The following is a 22,579-nucleotide window of genomic DNA, read 5'->3' on the forward strand; positions in this document are numbered from 1 at the left end:
AAATGCAAGTACCGTGCACACCAACGTTGATTCCGCCACACTGTTTTGAAGTTTTATTACTTTTATGCCCACACACGAGCTTACGTCGTTCTGATCAGTAAGCGCAAAAATAAACTTGGTAGGCATTTGCAGCAGTCAGCTTATTGGCCACAGACACAAACTCCACTTTAAGCATGTGGCCATGAGTCCAGCACGTGTACGTGATCCCACACTGATTGCCAACGTGGTCTACTAGTACGTACCTACATTCGAAGGGCAAACTTCCCACAACATCTTGTCGCCCGCAGCACCCGTTAGCTAGGCTTAACCAGCAACACCTCGTTGAAGTTGGTGACCATAGTTGGTTTGGCATAGTTTGTTCCATAAGTGTGGAACATGGTGATAATGACTATGACAATGCCACCATTGGCATAACTAGTGTCATGTGGTAGCAGCTTGCGAAAATTAACCAGCACAGTGGCATGCACAAGACACTTAATGAAACTTTTTTCTGTAAATTTTTGCACCCCAAAGAAGCGTTGCAGGCCTTACACGAGTAAATATAGTAAGCACTGGGAACTTGATAGAAAAGCCATAGTAGTGCGCTTGACATTCTAAAGTGAAGTTCAGTTGTGGATAGCTCACGAACACAATTGTTACAGATGAGCTCAATGAGAACAAACATTATAGTCATTATAGTCATGCATTCGTTAAACTGATCGTTCATAATAAGTAGACATGCAAAACAAGCCAATAAAATGGCAAAAACATTGCTTCCTGAAGTAACTCGTACACCTTCTTCGCATCTTGAATGCTGGCCCAACAATTATGGTTTCCAGAATGTTCAAAGCAGACTAGTGATAACCTAGACCTTTGCTGTCGTATAGCTGTTTCAGTGACAGGATGAACTTGGTTGACGGTTGATGCACTTGCGGGTTGGTGGTAGTGGTTCCACAGTTTCCTTTCTTCAACCAACTGATTGCTGACAAAGCCTTTCCCCTCACGGACTACGAACTCATCAGTGCATGACTCTGTGATACTGGCTTTATCGGCCGCATTAATAAAGTAATCCCAACCGACACCTACAGCACTCGACCACTTTGACCAAAAGGTTCGGTGCTGTATGAGGGCCACACTTAATCAAAATTAGTACAAAAAAAAAAAAGAAAGAGCGACCCTTACATGAGTCTAAGCAGTAACCGAAAATTCGTGATAACTGGGGTCATTATAAGCACGCTCGATTACAAATTATTTCATTTTTAACTCGAATACCATTTTTAATTTTTACCACTATACCAACATACTTTTTTTAGTATGAATTTACTCTATCGCCACAATGTTTTAATTTTCATCCATTTGGAATAGCATTTGAACATTCTTGAGTTTTAAGGGAGTCATACTATCCCTTTTCCTAAACACAAAAATTGGAAGAGCGTTGTAATTACCTGTATAACAAAATCAAAACACTGAATGGCTTGCAGCCCTCCAAAGTGCCCACACTGACCCAGCCTGGAGTACCTTTAACAAAGCACACAGTTCTCAAAATTCTGAAGTGATGCTACACTGTGTTGCGACGATTATTCACTAACAAGCTCCAAAGCAAGCAGCAACTTGTTACTGAAAACAGCCAGTCAAGATTAGTCAACGGAACAGTGAGAAAAAGGAAGTGGCAAAAAGAATTATTTTGCATTTACCGAGTAGCGTCCCTTCCCTGGCATCCTCGGCCACTTCGGTCTCGGTCGAAGCAGCCGCTGTTCCAAAAGGGTCGGCTTCCCCTTCCCGAGCATTCCTTCCATCCTCGATGGACTCGCCGGGCACTGGCATTGCCGCCAGAGCCGAGTTCTCGGCAGCAGTAGACGACGCGCCAACCTCCATGTCGGCGGAGGAAGAGGCGACCCCTCGGGGGACCTCGGAGGGGCGCCCAAGCATGGACCCTCCCAGCAGAAGGCTGGCCTGGTCAAATGCCTCGTCTATGTTGGTTGCCTCACGAGCCATCTCGGGGTCATCAAAACCCATGTCTCCTGTAAGCAAGGGGGGACACTCCTGAGTCACCGCTGACACTGTTGGGAACAGCTACTGGTCCTAGCAGTTGTATCTTTGCATTGCAGCACACAATCAAATGAATATACTATTTCGCAAGGTTGTGCACTGAAAATTTGCAGCAAGAAGCACTTCTTAAGACAAGTCTGCCCACACACTTCCACAATATGTCACAAATGCTCCAAGTGAGTCGATGGTTATCACACTGTGGTAATTTTGTGCCAAAGTTATGATATGACGGACCACTTGCTGTCCACAACCAAGGTTGCTGTGACAACAGTGCATGCTTGCATTTTTGGCCATTTCTTTTACTGTACCTAACTATGAATTTTTATTTTTTTTGTTCAATGTGACAATATTTGCTTTTCTCGCAATGACATCAATGTGAGGTTTGTCCTCCTCTGTGCTTCTTGCCCTGTTAGGTGGAATTAAACTTCAATGCGGTGTGTGTTTCAAGCATAATGTATAAAATTCTCCTGCCATCTTCACAACTGTTTCCTCACAAGCTCAAAGATTATGCATAAAAAACTGATAAAAAGAAGCTACAGCACCAGCACCAAGCCAACAAACAGCTATAACATTGCAGATGTCACACACTGTGTAACTGCTCCTACTTTAATGCAGGAGAACCTTGTTCAGGGAAAACATCGGCACACAAGGGCTTTGTTCATTTACAAGTACAACAGCTTAGTTCTTCGCATCTGCAGACACAGAAGCTACTTGCTCACCCCCGTACATGCACATACAACGAAAAATTTACTCACCAAAATTGTCATCGTTGATGAGGCTGAGCGAGCCATAGTCCTCCTTGAGTGTGATGTCTTCCGCGCGGCTTTGGTTCAGCGTAACTGCCGCTTCCATGTCAATGTTGCTGCAGATGCATATGGACATCAAGAATTCAGTTCGAAATGCTTCATGGTTCCAGGTGCAAGAGCACTGTTCCTGTTACCGCTAAGCTATTGCAAAAGTTCTGTGTTGCAATCTCAACAAAAATCAAACTCATTTTTATATGTGACAAGGGTGCCGTTTCAATGGCAACAGTAGTATTTCACATGCCTTCCCACACATTACGTCTTACATTAAACAGATTCTCTAGTTAAGTTGCTTGAGAAATTACTAGAGAACTGAAACGTTAAAGATACACAGCTTCAGTACTGCTTTGACTGAATAACTGGGTCTGGAATGGCTTTCATTTATTTGAGAGATTCAAAACACTCGTACTTCTTTCAGCAGTATTCTGGGCCCAACCTGGTGGACAAAAAGTTGGTAATAATGAGCCCGCACCTCCAATCTTACAAAAAAAGGAAAGAATGAGCTATAGAATGCACTGTAACCTGTTTCTCTGTGCTACAGGTCATAAAGCTGAAAGCCCAGTAGCTCGCATGAGGTTTATGTCGCAGAAGCAAAACTACATGTTATGGAAATGTTCCGGGCACAGCTGCTCAGCCCAGCCTCCATCACAGTTAACACGCATTAGGTGCTTTTTCATTCTTCCCGAGCATGGCGCTGAAGACTTCTGCTTTGGTAGCTTTGAAATTGCTAGCTAAATGCGCTTTCCTTCTAAAGACTTTTGTGTCTGCTCCTTATGGTTTTCGAGTTAAAATGATGGTAGCTACATGTCGCCAGGCTGCGAGAGCAACATCTTTTAATGATGATGAAGTTGACAACTCCCAGCCCTACCCCCTTGTGCCCATCCGAACCCCTTCCTCACCTGAGGTCGGGCATGGTGGCCTCAAAGTCGTGGAACACCTCAGGCAACGTGATGGTGCTGAGAGCAGCCTGCCTGCCCTCCTCAGGCAGGTCGACTGCTCCCGGCCGGAAGGCCATCTTGATCTTGATGAACGCTTCATTGCAGTCGGCGAGCAGGTACTTGGCCTTGCGCGAGTAGATGCGCACGATTCCCAGCAGCAAATGGCCGGAGGTGCGCAGTGCCATCTTCACCTTGGGCTGCAGGATGCCCTCGACGCTGCTCTCAATGTTGGTCTCAAAGACGTGTGCCTTCGTCAGCTTCTTGTCCCAGTGGGCTGCCAGCCAGATGCGTGCCAGTGGGCCCTTCTTGGCCAGCACAAAGTGTGCGTAGAACATGGCTGCGGCCTCTCCCCGTCAGGGGGAACCCTGCCCCCCGACACTTGCCCTCCACTCACGACGTCCACTCCTGCGAGATCACATTCCAGACAGACTGCCCTGTCAATAAATGCACAGACATGAGCTGCTCCAACCTCACACCACAAGTAGAAATAACTTCTTGAATATAAGCCCAAATTGCCCTGGCTACAACAATGCTGTATAACATGTAGTCAAGGAATCTACAAGCGGTACAGAAAATATAGCGATGGCAAATTGTTTCAACAGCAAAGTTAATCGAGAAACAGCCACAGGTGTCCCTCCTTATTACAATACTTCAACACGCCTATTTTTTTTAGCCTACTCTCCACTCCTAAGCTTCTGACAGCAGCAGCCCTAGTACACAGCATCCCACTGCAATAAGAAAACTGCCAAGGTTATAGACTGTTGCAGCCACCAATTGAAGTAAATAACTTCAGAAGAAAGGTAACTACTACTGCCCATGCAGCTGAGCTGCAATTTATAACATAAAGGATATCACAGAACCATGCTAGACCAAATAGACCCACACAACAAAAAAGACCATGAAGTCCAGTGTCACAATATGGTCTCATCACCGCTGCGACATGTATGGGAAACTGAAAAGGGCAAGTTTGGCCTCGGACATCACCTATACACTCTTGAACAAATGTGCAACCTTTGGGGTATATATCTGCCACACAACAATAATCGTCATCTGTCTTCTTTGCGTTTCCTTTCTTGAAACAGTGCGCTCGCTACTTTCCTGTCGAGAATGCTCTGTCATGCTGATGACACGCATGCCATTCGTGACTTGGAAGTACCGAGCTCACAGCGCTAAAGAAAGGAAATGCGGACAAGACAGATGACGAGTATTGTTCTGTGGCAATATGCGACCCAAAGGGCGTAATTTTGCTTAAGAGTGTAGACAGTCCTCCACCACTTTTTTTTTTGCATAAGGAGGAAAACTTCTCCCTTTGCATACAACACCTAGCCACTGCCCCTTTTTTTCTACATACAGACAACCTTGAAAGTTTACACACCGCATTATCCGAGACAAAAGCACAGCTCTCCGCAACCTCAGATCACACCCTGGTATTCCATATTCTAGCTTGTACAAGCATTTGCGTGCAAACGACATAATGTTGTACGGTTTTACTTACTATGCTAACAAACTGGGCAGAAATGAAATGTTTTCTCCGACAACACTGTCCGTAGACTTTTCGCAGTTGTCGCGCTCCACATATAGTGCTTGTGAAGAATATGTCTGCCTCTTTATTCGCTACCAGTATTGTGACAAAGACGGGCATCCGCTTACAGACTAACCGTGCCACTTTTTTCTTCCTTCAATGAATGATGCCAGAGAACCCATGCTCATTGCCAATAAATTAAGAGCATGCAAATGAAAGTACTGAAATTAAGTAGAATTGAAATTTCGTTTGCTATAAATACAAACATTAGAGCTGCTCAGTTATCAAAGGCTGCTGCAGCACTCTCACATCAACTATGCACTTGCTGAGCCTTATCCTTCACAGCAATTTTTTAGTGCATATGGAAAATGGAACACTTCACGATATACCACATATGAAGAAAAAGACTTTTAGCATACGTGCTTGGAAAACATGCATTACAACATCCGCTACAACAAGGTTCCTGTTCTTACTTTTTTGCTGTAAGCTACCTGAAGCCGCTAAAGGTGAAAATTTGCCTTTGAGGTACTTCAAGGTAGTACGAGACCCTGATTTAGATAAGCTGTAGAGGCAGGCATACAAAGTCGTAAAACCCTGAGAGTGTGGTACCTTGCAAGTTGTCAGCCTGAGAGCTAGTGCGTGAAACTGGGGCAGCAATCCAAGTGCTGGTTCAAAATGAGCCTTCTAATAATATCTAGGCACTGAAGATTCTAATTGCCATGCGACTAGATTTGACACGCGCCACTGTACAAAAGTGGCATGGCCCACTTGGACATTTACAGCAACTGGTATTATCCCGCACCTTGACATGCTGCCCAACTCTAATACAGGACAAAAACTGAGGTGCACCTTGGTAAATGCTTTGTCCTTACAATTGGGGGCAAGATGTAACATGTTCCGCCTCTGCTCATTTATTACAGCAGGTGAAACAGGGGATAGTGTTGCACGCGCCGTAAGTAGCACACCTGGACTGAGCAATAAAGCTGCTCTGAAAGGCAAGACTACTACCTACAATATTTCAACATACACATCTTATAGTGGGTGGCAGAATAATGTCATCAAACATGTGTTAGCGCTTAAAGTTGTGTTGCTTTCCTGAGCTGACCTTATACAATTATATACTGTCTTTTTTTTTTCACATTTATAAAATTTTTTATCGCCTGTGATAGCTTAATGCGAGGTATTGAGCCCAATTACTTCAAGCACACATTAACTGCAGGAGAATCAGAAATGCATACTGATCAGTAAAATTTCATAAATTAGGTTAACTAATTACATATTGCAATTATGAATGTTGCCAGTGAGATCATAAGACATATCCACTGGGAACTTATTCTGACACCAGTTTTGAAAAATACCTTTCCAAAATGTAGGACGAAATACATTGATGTTTCGATTATTTTTGTGCATCAATGCATAAAACAGTGTTTCGTTAAAAAAGTTAGTGGATCAACAGTGCATTTTTACTGCAAGTTTGATGGCACATATTTAAAAATCAGAACCGCCTTCAGAATTTGTTCCAAGTGCTTTGTAATCTTCCCGGTTACAATTTGTAAACTGAAATATGTGCTGTAAAGTAATTAGTTATAAACTTAATCAGTGAAGTTTTGCTAATCTGTCAATTTCGCATTCTAATTGTGCAAGTAACATCCACCTCTTGAGCAATGCAGTTCAGGGATTACATCTGTGCTATCTGCTACAAGCAATCTTTTTTAAAATTTTGTACAGTTAAAAAAATGCACCTGGTATAAGCCAACATCAACTGACATTGTTAAAGGTGTTATAGATATTTCAAAAATAGCAATGGAACTAAAAACAAGGGAAAGGGAAGAAACAAAATGGGAACATTGGCACTCGCAACAAACAGCAAAACTTCACATTGACTTGACAAAACTTGATTTTCACATTAGGAGGAAGAAATGAAGTTGGGCAGCCCATGTAATGTGTAGGACAGACAACCGGTGGTCTATTAGTAGGGGAATGGCTGCCAAGGGAAGGTAAGCACAGTCGAGGACAGCAGAAAATTACATGGTGCGATGAAGTCGGAAAGTCCCTAGGTAAATGGGGTCAGCTAGCACAAGACGGGGCAATTGGAGATTGCTGAGAGATGCCTTGCAGCTGCAGGACCCCCAGGGGCCATCAATAAGATGGTGGTGGTAGGCATGATGCTGTTACATTGTGTAGCAGCGCTGTCGTCCTAAATTATTTAAGGAAGAAGTAGCCAACCAAAACAAAAGCAAAGAAGATGGCAGTCTTCCCACTGTAGGGGAATGCTGCTGTCGCAGCAAACAAGTTCAGAGGCAACGGAATAGCGGAAGTCTACTGTCTTCTTTTTAAGTGGCACTAAAGAGAAACAATAATCAAGTTTAGGCTGATAAGACCATCTTTCAAAACTCCATTTTCGTAAATTACGTTGCAATAGGTTGACTATCGGAAGCAAAAATGAAGAAAAAAGTTAAATTTTGTCCCAAAACCTCACACCAGTACATCTGTGCAGTCACGGATTTCAAGGTATTTTTTCGCATTCAAACAGTTGTGGCTTTGTAAACTTTCTTGATACTTGCCAAGTTCACTCTCTGGCTTCTTTAGAATAGAATGCAGTTAATACTTACCAACAAACGATCCAGTGGGCCCAAGAAGGGAATCATCAAAATCCTTGATGTCAGAGAGAGCTGGTGCGGTAACTTCAAGTTGGCAGTGCCACTCATTATTCATTTTTTTACATCTTTTTCGGAATTACAAGACCTTCTATCACTATAAGAGTGGCTTTTTCGGCATTGTAAGAAACAATTTACCAATGCAGTCGAAATAGGTTTTCTTTTTAGTGTCCCTTTAAAACTTTGCCGTTGCAACTTTTTTAACCACAGTTTTACGTGAGCTTATCCAAGCATGTTATAAAATGTGCTGGATACATATAAGCATCTTATTATTTGAACTATGGCCTAGGTATTCTACTAACCATTAACCACCTTCAATCAAATACTACTGGTCAGCGAGACAGACAGGAAGTGCCTATCAGGCAGGCTCCCACACGACAAGTATTGCAGTATTGACATCGGACCAAGCTGTTTATTTTATTAATTTCTCTGCTTACTACAAATTTTAATGGGAAAGTATGAAACAAGATACAGAAAAGTCTAAGAGAAAGTGCAAAACTGACATTTGATATGCCTAACTGGGCCACATCAGCATTTATAAAGAGGTCAGCTACGGCACCAAACACAAGGCGTAGTTTCTTTAAAGGGGTTGGTTCCCCTCAGCAAGTCCTTCTCTGGGTAAGGGCACTGAAGAACCCAAGAAGTTAAAGGCCTCAGCCCTCTTCTCAGACATGCGAAGGTGGAGAAGGTTTTCCGTAGCATATAATGAAGCGTTTGGTCAGCATTTAGAGTTTTTCCAGAACCCTGGCTTCCTTTAGAAAGCTCAAAAACATTTGCTCAACAAGTGTGTTTTCTCCTAAAATCGACGCTGGATGGAAAAGAATGTGTCCATTGTAAAATGGGGTAAAATGTTTTTTCCGTCAGTGTTTCGAGTTCTGCGCACGAAAATAAGAAGTGATTTATTGTCAGTTCATGTCCACATTTTTCCCAACCAGGCTTGTTTTCATTTTGCCAGAATTAAGTTGTGTGTGAGGTGGGCATGTCCAATGCACAAACGACATAATACAACTTTAAAAAACCATTCCTGATGTGTACATGACTTCCACTCTCTTAAGATGGGTTTTAGCGTTTGCAGCTTGTTATCTAGTTGATTACTCCATGTAGATTGCCATTTGTCCCTCAGTTTGCCATGTACTAACTTCATACAATCTTTATGGGGCATACTTACTTTTTCTGTACCACTGCTGCGAGTTTGTGCAGCGCATTCATCTGCTCTCTCATTGCCAGCAATTCCTATGTGACTTGGAACCCAACAGAGTTTTATGTAATATCCTTGTGTTGCGATCCTCACTACATTAGGTATTACTTCTCCAAGTAACAGCATGGCCGCACTTCTGGAGTGTAGTGCGCCATTACACTGAGGGAATCAGTGTTGTTGAGGCTGTTCTCGCATATTATTTTCTTTACAGTTAGCAACACAGCATAACACTCAGCAGTTAATATTGGCACACACTGAGGAAGTCTTGCCATTTTTCTCCACTTCCCCTCCACTACTGCACTTCCGACATAATCTGCAGCTTTGGAGCCATCTGTGAAAAATTCCGTGTAGTTTTCGTGTCTTTCTTTAAGCCCGAGATATTCTTGTACGATGTGTTCTCTTGGGGTTTGCCTTTTGTTCAATTGTGCAAGAGTCAGATCCAACAGAAAACTGTACCATGGGGGCAGTGCGATGTAGTTTTGTGCAGTGTCAGGTAATGTGCCCAATAAATGCAGCTTGTTGCATATCTCTTCAAAGCTTAGCAGCAATGGCTTTGTTGCTTGTGGTCTATTGTTGAACAGCATTCAAAAAGGACAAGTTGTGACAATAAACAACACAGATGTTTCATTCATGCTCTGATTCTAAGAACATATGCACATATGACTGCTATTCTTCTATTGTCTAGAGAGGGCTCATTTGGTTCTACACAGACTTACTACAGGTGACGTTCTGTATGCTGCGCACGAAAGGTGCAGACCTAGATTATGAACTGGATCTAATCGTTTTAAATATGAGGGTCTTTCTGAACCATAGACTATGTTCCTGTAATCTAGACAAGAATGTACCAGAGAACGATAAATGTGTGAAAGGCATGTTCTATCAGACCCCCAGAACTTCTTTAAGAGTACTTAAGGTTGTTCGGAGCTCTGGAAGCTTTGACTTTCAAACTGTTTGTGTGGTAGGAACGTGAGCGTTTTATTAACCCTTTACTGCACCTTGTTGCATTTACGCAACATACCGATCAACAGTATTAAAACAGAAGCAAAGTCCGTTTGGAGCTGCTTGTACACATTGTTGCATTTCCACAACATTCGTCTAAAAAACGCGCCGCCTTGTGCTGTCATCTGTGCTCATCCTTCGCATCATCTACCAAAACAAACTTGGAGGAGGCTGCGCGTGCCCGCTAGAAGTGATACAGGTAAATTTTGCCACTTGTAAATGTATTTCTCCATAAGACAAATTGCAAACAAAATTCTTGCGCTAAGCTCTACATCCTTCCGGCTCTGTAGATTCAGAAAAACATTGTTATCTCAGAATAGTTTGTTCCTGGCAACGGAACGTTGTTATGTTGCACAAATGCAACAACGTGTACATGGTTTATTTTCTGCTGAAAAGGGAACTGGCTTCTAAACGCTTTTATGGTCAAGCAATTCCTTCTGATAGTGAAGGCAGTGACCTTTCCGGGAGTGATGAAGACCACGAGTGTAAGTCCGTTTCGATTCAATATGTGTGCAAGATGTTTTCTGGTCGAATTTCCTTCTTTTTTTTTTTCAAAAGGATGTGGTGCATCCGCGCGCAGCCGTGTAGCGTCGTCACGGGCACAGCCTTAGGTCTGTGCTTCTATGTTCTAAATTTCGATGATAACGCGAAAACGCTGCATTGTTTCCTGGCTGCACGGGAATCTGCATGACATACTGCACGAAGTGTGGGAACCACCTGGGCTGCACAAGCAAGTAAAATTGCTTCTTTTTGTTCCACACTAAAATATAAGTGCACCAATGATTGTCACGGTCAAATAAACATCTGAATATGAATCGCACTAAGTCTATCTTTCATCTTCAACTTCTTCTTTATTTGCACGTTGTTGCAAATATGCAACATACCTTTTTCTGCAAATTAAAACCACAGAAATTCGCTAAATTTAGTTTCCATGAGAGTACAGCTGTTATGCTTCCCTACAACTCCGTGAATAATATTACAAGAAAACAAAAAATTGTGCAGTAAAGGGTTAAATGTAATGCCTAAAAATTTGTGTTCTTGGTTTACTGGGAGTATTGTTTCATTTAAGTGCAGGGAAGGATCAACCTGTAGGCCTCTGTAGTGAGAACGGCAACTATTTTTTTGTGGGGAAAACTTAAATCTATTTTTGTTTGCACAGATTGCGAGTTTGTTCAGTGCAAATTGTATCTGTCTCTCACATGTTGGCAAGCTAGAGGACATTCGTGCAATTCGGAGGTCATCGGCATAGACTAAATGCATAATAGATTTTGGGATTATTTTTGCAATTGTGTTGACTTTTACTATGAAGAGTGTAGCACTTAAAATACAACCATGCGGCACTCCATTCTCCCGAGTGAAGCTCTCCGAAAAGGCTGAACCAAGGTGTACTTTAAATGAACGGTCGAAGAGGAAGTCTTTCAGGCATTTCTGCATCCCGCCGCGGATGCACAAGTCTGCAAGGTCGCGGAGAATCCCAAACCTCCATGTAGTGTCCTAAGCTTTCTCCATATCAAACTGCCAGACAGTGTTGTTTGTGTATGAAAGCTAGCCTGAAAATGTGTTTAAAAGATTAGCCGCTTGACGTGTTACTTGTACATTAGTGGAGCATTAATTTGCCATGTGTATGCATACAATATTTTAGCCTGCTCTCAAAGGCTGCAAGAAAATACATTTTTTATTCAATATGCAGCGGAAAAAATTTGGAATGAACAGTAGGCACGATGCTATGTTGTGTTTTACAAACCAGAATTTAAAAGTTATGCTGCTGCAACTTGTGCTAGCCATAGTCTTCATGTGGCTTTATCTGAATTCCCGCGGTCACATGCACTGCAGGAATGCTGGAGTTGAAGGATTCAACAAGTATGTACTAATTTTAATATAGCAGCCAGGCACTTAAAGTATCCACGATGACCCCAAAAGAAGGCCAAGATGCATACAACATATTAGGCGGTCCGGCCACAGACTCCTCTGAGCAATGGTAAAGCTAGCCTAATAAATAACACGTCTGCGATCTGTTAAGATATTGCGATTTGCCTTACTTTTGTACACCAAAGAGTGCACTAGCTGTCCTGCAATGGTGCGATGCCCTGCTACCCGCCACTGCGTGACGGTTCCGGGTATTGTGCTGCGAGAAATGTGAACACGCTCGACTACCGGGAACGCAATAGTCCACGCCAGGTGAACAAACTGCTGTATTACTCGGTTGCTGCCTAGCGCTTTTATTCGTGTCTAATGTATACAAACAACCAAGCGCGTACGACCCGGCCACTTACGGGCTTCCAGCTCGAAAGCGATGAAGGTATCGATAGTTTGTTCCAGAATTCCCACACACGTCTGCAAATAATCGTCCCTTTAGATGCAACCGCAGCGTGCAAGCTTGTCGCCAGCGATTATCGGTGGGAACAGTTTCATGCAGAAAGATGAAAACACGCCGAAATGTATCGTACATCAAGCGCATTCGATGTGGAACGAGGAGCTGCAAAGGTGCGGTTGAAAGAGACGCAATTTATACTAATGATTTAAGCTTTGGATGATTAAAAACACGTTTATTGAAAGCGAGGTGCTTAATTGCTCCGCATTTCACTACCAACTACGACAGGAAATAAACGATAGCGCGCGTATCGCCGAGGCGGATTTCTTTTTCTTCTACTTGCAATTCGTACGAAATTAGAGCCTACACACTTCTGTTTCGGCAACGCATTACAAAACGTGTACGAGCACTTCGCAAATCCCAAAACTTTCCATCGCCAAGCGTAAACATCTGGCGGGCACTACCCGAAACGGGCGCGCTATTTCCCGCCTTCTGGACAGGTGACTGCGATTAGCAGTACTCGCGACGTTGACAGTGCCACACCGCTCGGTAATAACGCAACAATGTACCAGTAATACCAGATATATCGCGCAGCGAACGGCTGCGATGCCGCGGCCTCCTGTCATACGGAAGTGCCAGCGCGAAGTAAAAAAAGTACACTTAAAGAAAACAGCGCCCGCCCCCGAGGGAACTACGCCAGCCTTCGCTGCACGCAAGGTGGTCGGCACTTAGCGCCGGTCGCACATTTGAGACAATTATTAGATGGAGACAGACGTGAGATTGCACTTGTCGGTAGCGAACGGCCACACGCATCGCCCAAGAGGGGCTGGCCACGCCAGCGCGATACGAGAGAGCGCCCGGAGAGCGATAAATCCGCCATTGCAAGTCGCCGGGCGATGCTCGGGGCCGCGTTTTCGAGCGCGTCGGCGACGCTGTTAAGTCGCCGGTACTGCTGCTGAACTGCAACGAATGCAACGGAGAAAGCCATGAGGAACCCTAAAAACGCGAGCTTAAAATCTACAGGCCCGGGAGCGATCGGCGACCATTTTTTTTTCTAATGTGCGCCGTCGGTACCCAATATTGCCCAGCGGGAACAGGCGCTATCGCCGTAGTGCTTCCGTTTCACCCTAGATGTCATGAGGAGCGCGGCGGCTTGGCCGCTCGGGCGACTGGACCCCGAGAAATGAAGCGAATTGGAGGCGCCACGGCGCGCTCACCTCGATTATTCGCGTCCCACGATGGTCCCTGGTCACTCCGGCGATCAGAGGTGGTCCGGTAAGCCGGATTTGGGCGACGGATTCATCCGGAAAGCGGTCCTCGGCACCGCTGAGAAAATCGGGCCGCGTACTTTTTCACATCCAAAATGGCGTCCTGGTGTTTTCCCGCCGATTCTGCCGTTTCAAAACAGACGACGCGCACCAGGGCACATCCGCACAAGAAAGTAGTCCCAGTCGCGTTTACCGGCGATAGCGAGCTTCATGTAGATTCTGCACATTTTCTAAGAATACCAGTTTACTATCCGAGATCTTAAGTGTCCAATAAATTTTATTTTAAAGGTTTGGAACAATGTTTAATTTTTTTCTCATTGAAGCGCTGCGACGACGTAGTGTCGGGGTCCCTTAGTAGAGGGCGCAAGGCGGCAAACGGTGTCACGTGGCTAATCACGTGAGCAACTGACGCGGCGTGTCCTGCGTGTTTCTCTCTACGTGTTTGCTTGATTTGCTTCCTTTGTAGGGCGTGGGGGGCTGCCGCCTCGCGAAAGGGTCTGCCAGCTGCGCTGCAAAGCCCGAGCGACTGGGAAACGCGGCGCCGACGACCTCTGCGCCGGCCGGAGCCAGTTTGCGATAGCGCCTCTGTCCTTCGCGGCGCTGTTGCCTCAACCGTAGCGAGCGGCGTGCGGGCGGGTGCGCTCTTTGCCAACCGCCATTACGCGTCACTGTACGCGTCTGGTCTGCCATGGAGGAGCGGTCGTTAAATCGCTGGCTCAAGCATCGCGTTTGCTCGGCGTACTGTATTTACGTTGCGTATTAAAGCAGTGCGGAAACACGAATCAGACGCAACTTAGCTCGCGCACGCCGTCTGCGGAATTCCAATTATTGTAAATGTAATTCCACACCCGGTTACAAGCCAGCGAAGGGACGAAATCCGATACCGACGCCTACGTGTCAGCGCAGCCAAGTTTCCGGCGGTCGCTACTATTTTAAGCGCGCGGGAGGGGAGGTAGCTTGTATGCTGCCTTCAGGGGAGCGCGCTATGCAGTCGGTCTTGTTTATGTCGTTGTATTTTATGATTTGGGTTCGTCGTGGCTATGGTGTTTCGGGAACAGCCCACGCTACTGCGGAGCTGCAACGAACGGCATCTCCTGCCACGCGTCCGTGGACAATATATTTTCGGAACGCAGCTCGAACCTTCTTCGTCAGCGTTGAAAAGATTAATTAAGTAGCCTTTTGGCTATGTAAGCTTGACCTAATGCAAGCGCAGATTTACATTGTTCGGGACGACCTTCTTTTTCTTTTTTTTTCGTCGCCATGTGTCAACGCAGCGAGTGAATGGTCCGTGAAGTGAATGCAAGTTCCCCACAGCTGAAAAGCGCAACCGTATAAAAAGTTCTCTTTTTGTTGTTGTTAAGGAAGCAAATCGTTCTGCTTCTCCGGATAATTGGCTGGAGCTTGATCTCACTCATATAAAATTATGATGATTACGTTCCCTTACTAAGTTGATTTTGCAGGTTCCGTGCCACATTGGGACGGCCGCCTTACGGTCAATGCTATGACCTAGCAAAATGAGTCTATCTACTGAATTTAAATCTGCGGTTTCCAAAACCGCGTCTGCTATACTTAGCACGTAATTAAAGATTGAACGCTTACTTCCCTTATTTTCGCAAACACCTAGGAGAACACACGGGGGTGAAAAATTGCACTCTGTGTTGTCACCACTTCTCCTCTCGGATACTGTCATGTACTTACATTTGGCGACGAAATACTGTCATCAAATGTCGTAGTATGACAGCTCAATTTCGACAGTAATACGACCATTAGTGCTGACACAACGCAGCTCCTCATGCAGCTGGGGTGCAGTCGTGGTTGATCGTACAGTGAATGCTAGCTCGCTTACATTCATGGTTAATCGGGCGGGAGTGGAATCTATAGAATAGCCCATGCACTTGCAGATTTTAGTGTACTTAGAAGCATCTCATGTGGTCTAAATTAATTGGGAGCATTCCACTTCAGTCTATATTGTAATAACCCAGGTGTTGCCTTGGGAGGTTAACGTCCATCGATCAGTCAACCTTCCGATTCACACATAGCAAACAAAAACTAAAATCACGTGCTACGACGACGCTGCAGCTGTGGATATTGTAACGTCAATCTGCTTCAAGTTTGCTTTCGTGAGGTTCTCCCTGGTTGGTGGACGTCAAACTTAGAATCTAGTAGTCGTCTTTTCTCTCTTTTTTTTTCTTTTTCTTTAACATTGTTCTTACGTTAATGACTCTGACAACAGCCCGTTCCAACAACGGCTCCGAAAGCTAGGTAAATTGAAACATTAATATTTCAGGTTGACGGGCTCAGGCTTTCGAACTTTTTTTTCAAACTCAAGTGAAGCTCAGGCGAGAGGACCGACGACGGTAGCAGACTGGGCCCTGAGAATCAGAAACGTGAACAGCGTTTATTAGTTGTTTCTTTATTGCTAAACATCATTTCAGGAGATGTTTATATGTTCTTCGATATCGTCGATAGTGACGTCAAAAAAAACTAACGTGTATTCTCATAATGATGTAACCATAGATTTAATTGTTTAAACGTCATGGAGAAGGATTGAAACGTATCTAACGACGGTAAAGTTGTATATAAACTTAAGCAGTACATGCTAGAATGTGGTGGCACATGTCACCACACGGCGGAGGTGCAGTTCGCCATTAAGGGGCCCACATAGACAGCATCGCTGGTCATCCTTCTTCACAGAGTCAAAGGACACAGAGTTTTTATTTATTTATTTATTTATATACAGTAGTTAGATGACGAAATCTGCATCCCTGTGTACGTCGAAGAAGCGACCATCTCGTCGTGCTTGTTATGACGAAAAAAATGCATTTACTTGCCTCAACACAGAAAGTAAGATTGAACTATGTGCAATACATCGCCATGCTGCTGCATCCTCCATTTTCACGCAATCTCGAGAAATTGGAAACACTTAAGTCGTGAGATTTTACGTGCCAAAAACCACTATCTGATTATGAGGTACACCGTAGTGGGGGGACTCCGGAAATATGGACCACCTGGGGTTCTTTAACGCGCACCTAAATCTAAGCACACAGGTGTTTCCGTATTTTCTCCCCCCATCGAAAATGTGGCGGCCGTGGCCGGGATTCCATCCCGCGACCTCGTGCTTAGCAGCCCAACACCATAGCCACCAAGCAACCACGACAGGTGGAAACACATTTCAAGGTTGCTTTCCGCCCTAGGTAACAACTCAGAGATCCAGATCAATGTAGTTTCAAAATACAATTCCCCATGCACCGGATTTTATATCCAGGATGAATAGTTTGACCGATAGCTTCCAATTTCATTTTGAAAAATACTGAAGGCAATGTGCAATATACTAGAGCGTTAGCTCTACTGCTCCAGGTGCAAACCCAGAAAACGCATGGTTCCGTAAGTAAATCTGGCCTTCAGTCTCAGCCAAGGTCAAACTGGGACTTAGCTTGCCACTCCCGGTAGCTTCTGCGTACGCCGCGTGGCCGCCCATATGTTGAAAGCGACCTGCGACGTGTACGTACAAAGTGCACCGAGTGCTGGTAGCTTCGTATGCGCTGTGCTTTCCACGCTTAGTTCGTGTTGGAGCGGGAGACGTAGCATGAAGGTAAGATTCGCTCGCTGCTGCTGCCGCGCTGAGCAGCGTCTGTGCCCTTTCTTAAAGCAAGCAAAACCGCGCTATCGCTCGACAAAGTCGCCTTAACCGCGTTCAACCACGCCAAATTTCCTATTGCAAGAGGTCTTAGGAGAATACGGCTTAACAATAACAGCCAGTTAACTAAAGGCTGTCTATACCTTCGTTGCTGCGCAAAGCTCTTTTGCAACTTTTCAACAAGTATTTCTTTGGAGACCACGAGAAGCCCAAGGTTCTTCGCCAATGACAAAATATTTCCAATCCGCAAAAATATGTTTTTCCATCGACTATCATAGACCCCTTTTGTTCAGACTGTGGGAGCAGTGCGTTCATGAACCCAGAAAAATTTTGTTCATGCATTTCTGACACTCAAATTGGCCAAGAAAAAGGAAGTATTTTGTCGCATAGTATACTGTAGGCACGTATTCTTGATGTGTTCATATATATAGAACGTGCTACATGCGTCGAGCTCAGGTATGAGCTTTTATTTTTTGCAGTTACATACAAAATTCACTAGTCGAACATTCCAACTCTATAGCAAAATTAGTGCAAATTGGAGGGTTCTATAAATTTATAGGCTATTGTAACGTGTCGTTCCAGAGGACTTAACTGGAAGATTTTCTGAGATGTATGTGTGTAAGTATGAAGAGGGTCTATTGAGTGCAGACATGCTGTTATTTACGTCGCGCCGAACTTGTCGTGCCGTGCGTATTAACGGCGTCTGATGTTTACTGAGCGCTGGTATCAGCGAGAAAACTTGATTTACGTCATACTGAATGCACCGGACATCGTCAGGCATCACAGAGGTTCAACAAGTGGTTATTGTTTGTTGTTTCGTTTCGTTTTCCATTACTTGTCGTCGTTGTTTGTCTAGACGTTTCCAGTAGAGAAAGGTGGGCTGCGGCAGCTTAAAATCCCCTGATCTTTAGTCGGGCGTTCTCGCTCGTTAGCAAACACAAACGCAGAGCAAGAAAAATATTTGCACGGTATAAGCAAGAGACTCTTCAAGTGACAAGTTGCTTATAGTAGTAGTAGTAGTAGTTGTAGTAGTAGTAGTAGTAGTAGTAGTAGTAGTAGTAGTAGTAGTAGTAGTAGTAGTAGTAATAATAATAATAATAATAACATGGTGTTTTACGTATCAAAACCACGATCTCATTATGAGGCACGTCGTAGTGGGGGACTCCAGAAATTTTGACCACCTGGGTTTCTTTAACGTGCACCTAAATCTAAGTACAGGGGTGCTTTTGCATTTCTCCGCCATCAAATTGCTGCCGCCGTGACCGGGATTGGATCCCGCGACCTCGGCAAGTCGCTGTGCGCTGTCGATGAACACTCGCATGAGCTGGACTTATTCGCTCGATAGGTGTGGGTGGGTCATATTAATGCTTTCGCATTAATATGATCCACTCTTTTAAGACAGATTTGTTCGGCTCGTTTTTTCCCATACAGCGTTCCAAATAAAGACCGCGAACACTCTGTACATGTTTTGTACATTTAACCTGCTGCAATGCAAAAATTGCATTACATGCCAGAGCTTGCCTAGGAGAAATAAGTTGCAAGTCGTGGCCCATGCGAAAATCGACTCACACCAGCCTTTTCACGTAACACCTCTGTTTGTTTTCTTTCAAATAAGGCTCGTTGTTACAGTAGTACTGCAGGGGCACTCCCAAGTATTTTGTTGGTGTTTCTTGCCATTTAACGTTCATAAACATCCTCGGTGTGACGTCCCATTCCCCATGCCGAAACCCAAGGCACTTGTCGCAGTTTACTGCACTACTACTTTCTTGACAATATCTTTTCGGAGCATTGACAGTATGCATTACACATTCATGATCAACACAGAAAACTGCAATTTCATCAGCGTATAAGCAAGCACGCTGGCCTCGGCTTGATGTAAAAAAAACCTCGTATTGCGTTGTACCTAATTACGCTTGGACAAAAAGGTTCAATATATATATATATATATATATATATATATATATATATATATATATATATATATATATATATATATATATATAAAGGAAGCGATGACAACCGGCCCCTTTCTCTGACTGAACGCTGCAGTGGCATGCACTCACCTAGCGATTTATTATTAGCTTCGTCGCACATCGCACAAATTCGCTGATCACATTGCCTACATTCACGTATTCGAGCATAGATAGATGCAAATCGTGCGGCCCGCGGTCGAATGTATTCTCAAGGTCAACTTGCAGCACGGCTACACTGAGTTACATTGCGTCACAGCATTCAAGGATTGATCGTGCTATGTGTGTATGCTTCATTATTGTCCTTCCTTTTACTCCGCACGTTTGATGTGGACCGACTAAATTTTTCCTTACTGTCTGCGGCCTGTTAGCCAATACTTTCATTAATATTTTACAGGATATGTTTGTCAGACTAATCTGTCCATACGATGTAACATTACGTAATCTGATTGGGTCTTCAGTTTTTGGTATTAATACCGTGTGTGCTGAAAAAAAGGACAGCGGTAGATGTTTGTTCCGTAAGCCTCGTTGTTTACTTCAGTCATAACAGGCGCAGTAACAACCTTAAACGCTTTGTACACTGCAGAGACTTAGCCATCCGGCCCCGGTGTCTTGACGTTATTTAAATGATCAATCGCCTTTTTAGCTTCCTCCACTGCTATGGGCGCTTCTAGTATTTCCTTGGTTTCATCATCTAATGTTGGCATCAATGAAATGAAAGCATCTTTAAATCTATAAATGTCAACTTGGCTACGAAAAAACAATACTTTGTATTATTCAAAAAAAGAACTTGCTGTTGTTTCTTTGTTGGCAGATAGTGACTCATTATGTTCTGTTTCTGTTATTGCATTTTAGGAAGCATATTTCTTTTTCGACTCCCAAGGCACGTTTTGTTGGCATTTCTCCCATGCACAATTTCTAAACTTTGGCTGGAATCTGCTCCCTTGTATCGCTCTTGGGCTATCAACTCAAGTTTTTACTTTATGCTTTTTATTTCTTCTAGGAAGTAACCGGGTTGTGTACTTTCCGTTTCCAATAATTGCTTCACATTCCATCTAAGACAGGACTCGAGTTCTTTTTTCGCGTGACTTAAAACACTGGCCCTTTCAAGCGCCTTCAATGTAATTGTTTGCTTACAAACTTCCCATTTATGTCCCCAGCTATCTAAGTTTTGATTGGTTGTTTTATCTATAGCCTTGAGAGACTGCTTATAAAACTCGTCATCTTTCAGCAAGTTTGCGTTAAATTTCCAGAGATCCAAAGAAAATTCTTTGTTATTCCTTCTTTTTTTCCAACACAGAAAGAAATCAAACAATGATCACTAAACGCAGCAGGTGTGACTCGATAATCTCGACACGAATGAATTAGTTCAGCCGACACGTACACTCTGTCTAGTCTGGCATGGCTCGTACCCCGAAAGTGGGTGAAGATGACCACTTTTCCGCCGCAAAGACATTCGCCCATGTCTTCTAGATTAAATTCTGCAATCATATCTTGCAGAACACCAGTACTAGCATCGTTGTGTTGTTTCCCACTGGTTCTGTCATGTTCCGCACACACACAATTGAAATCTCCCGTCAGGATTAGCCTACGCTCGCATTTCAAGTACGTCTCAATTTCAAAATATTCGCTTCGCTCTAGAACCTTAGTTGGTGCATAAAGACAAATTACACGCCAATTTTCTGATAACAAGGAAAAGTCAGATACAATGAAAGGGCCTGACTCAAAGGTAGTCACCGACTACAATGCAGCGCCAGGGCTCTGACAAATTAACAAAATGCACCCCGAAGCCCCCCCTCCCTCCCCCCCCCCTGCACGGGCATCACCCACGTCATGGCGTCTCACGAAAGGACGCAACATAAGCTCTGTCTGGTCCTCTCTCCCCCCTTTGGTCTCCTGAATGGCTGCAATATCGAAGTCGTGGTCCATTACGAGGCGGTAAAGTTAGTTTTGCCGCCTCCTGGCACTAAGCCCCCGGACATTGGATGTTGCATTATTTATCGACCTCTCTAAGGATTCCATATTGGCGAGTGACACCAGACCGAGCCTACGGCGCTCCCCTCATAGACCTTGCCTTTTAGCATCCCACAGTCCAGCCGACGCTCAGGGCGTCGACTTGCCGCCGCTGCGTGTAGGCGACGCCGACCGCTGATGGCTGGCCACACGAGGGTTATTGGTTACAGGCTTGTTCCCGCGCCTCTCCGTTGCTCGTAACCGCGTGTCTTGAAACGCCGTGCTTGCTTTGTTGAGTCAGCGCTTTGCAGGTGCTGTCTCGCGTTAATTGCAGCCTCGTCCGTCGAATCACTGTCTTCGAGCGTCGCGACGGCCTCGCTTACTGCGGTCTTGAGTTCATCTGTTTTCTCACCAGTGCCGGAAACGCTTGTTGGCAGCTGCCTTCCTAAAAAGTGTGCTTCAGAAGGGCGCCCTGCCGAACCTTCTTCCTCTTCGTGCTTTCTCGTCGAAGCGTCTGCCACAGTGACGTCTACTTTCATTCCCTACCCCCTGTGCAGCGCGGTTGAGGTGTCCTCTGCTGAGAGACAGTTACTGCGCTGCACTTTACCCCAACCTTTCCTTCCCATACTCAAGAATCTCCTTCTCTCTCTCTCTCTCTCTCCTGCCCGAGCGTCTGCTGCCCTGTTCTCTTGCCAGCCTACATCGCTGCTGGACGCCGGCACTGCGGCAGCGTCGTCGTCGTTGTTGTTGTTGTTGTTGTTGTTGTTGTTGTAGCCTGTAGCACGTGTGGCTCCTACCCACGATGGGGGATTGGCCGCTGATGGACGCCAGCATTCCAGCCACGCTCTCCGCTTCCTCTTCGTCCATGAGCATCTCGCTCCGGTTCACTTCGCCGCCTGCGCTTGAGACTCTGGCGTACGAGCGAATACAATTAGCCTGCTCGTGCCCGAACGTTCGGCAACCTGCGCACCTGAACACTCGGCATTCACGTCGGATATGTCCAGTACTGTGGCAACGTAGGCATAACGGGGCACCTCCAGGCACAGCCACGAACGCCGTGCCGCTACCAAGACGCATCTGATGCGGAATGCGGTGTGCAGTGACACCCTCGCGCAGCAAGAGAAATACAAGACGAGTCGTTGACTCGGCGCCCTCAACGTCCTCGGCCTTCCACCGACCACTGACGACTTCCTTTACCTCGCCTTCCACTCAGATGGCACGTCGTATGGTCTCAGAAGTGACGTCGAACGCGACCCAGTGTAGCTTAATCCTGAGCTCTTGCCGCGCCGGATCAA

At 44.9% G+C, this 22,579-nt stretch overlaps 1 protein-coding gene across 3 annotated transcripts in view; it reads right to left on the minus strand.

The window, feature by feature from the left end:
• The window catches only part of vtd (RAD21 cohesin complex component verthandi), a 57,021-nt gene extending 35,227 nt beyond the window's left edge, over positions 1-21,794 (minus strand). Inside the window, exons 1-4 of one of the 3 annotated variants that reach the window (XM_075689990.1) lie at positions 21,406-21,794; positions 3,731-4,174; positions 2,784-2,890; positions 1,674-2,000 (exon numbers count right to left, since the gene is read on the minus strand). In XM_075689990.1, coding sequence (XP_075546105.1) covers positions 1,674-2,000; positions 2,784-2,890; positions 3,731-4,104 — 808 coding nt within the window. In that variant the 5' untranslated portion in view covers positions 4,105-4,174; positions 21,406-21,794. Of the gene's footprint in view, positions 1-1,673; positions 2,001-2,783; positions 2,891-3,730; positions 4,175-13,673; positions 13,848-21,405 lie in introns of those variants that run through there. The other 2 variants (XM_075689991.1, XM_075689989.1) reach the window with 2 other exon arrangements.
• Between the last annotated feature and the right edge of the window lie 785 nt (positions 21,795-22,579).

This window comes from Dermacentor variabilis, chromosome 4, assembly GCF_050947875.1.
Source record: "Dermacentor variabilis isolate Ectoservices chromosome 4, ASM5094787v1, whole genome shotgun sequence".
NCBI lineage: Eukaryota > Metazoa > Arthropoda > Arachnida > Ixodida > Ixodidae > Dermacentor > Dermacentor variabilis.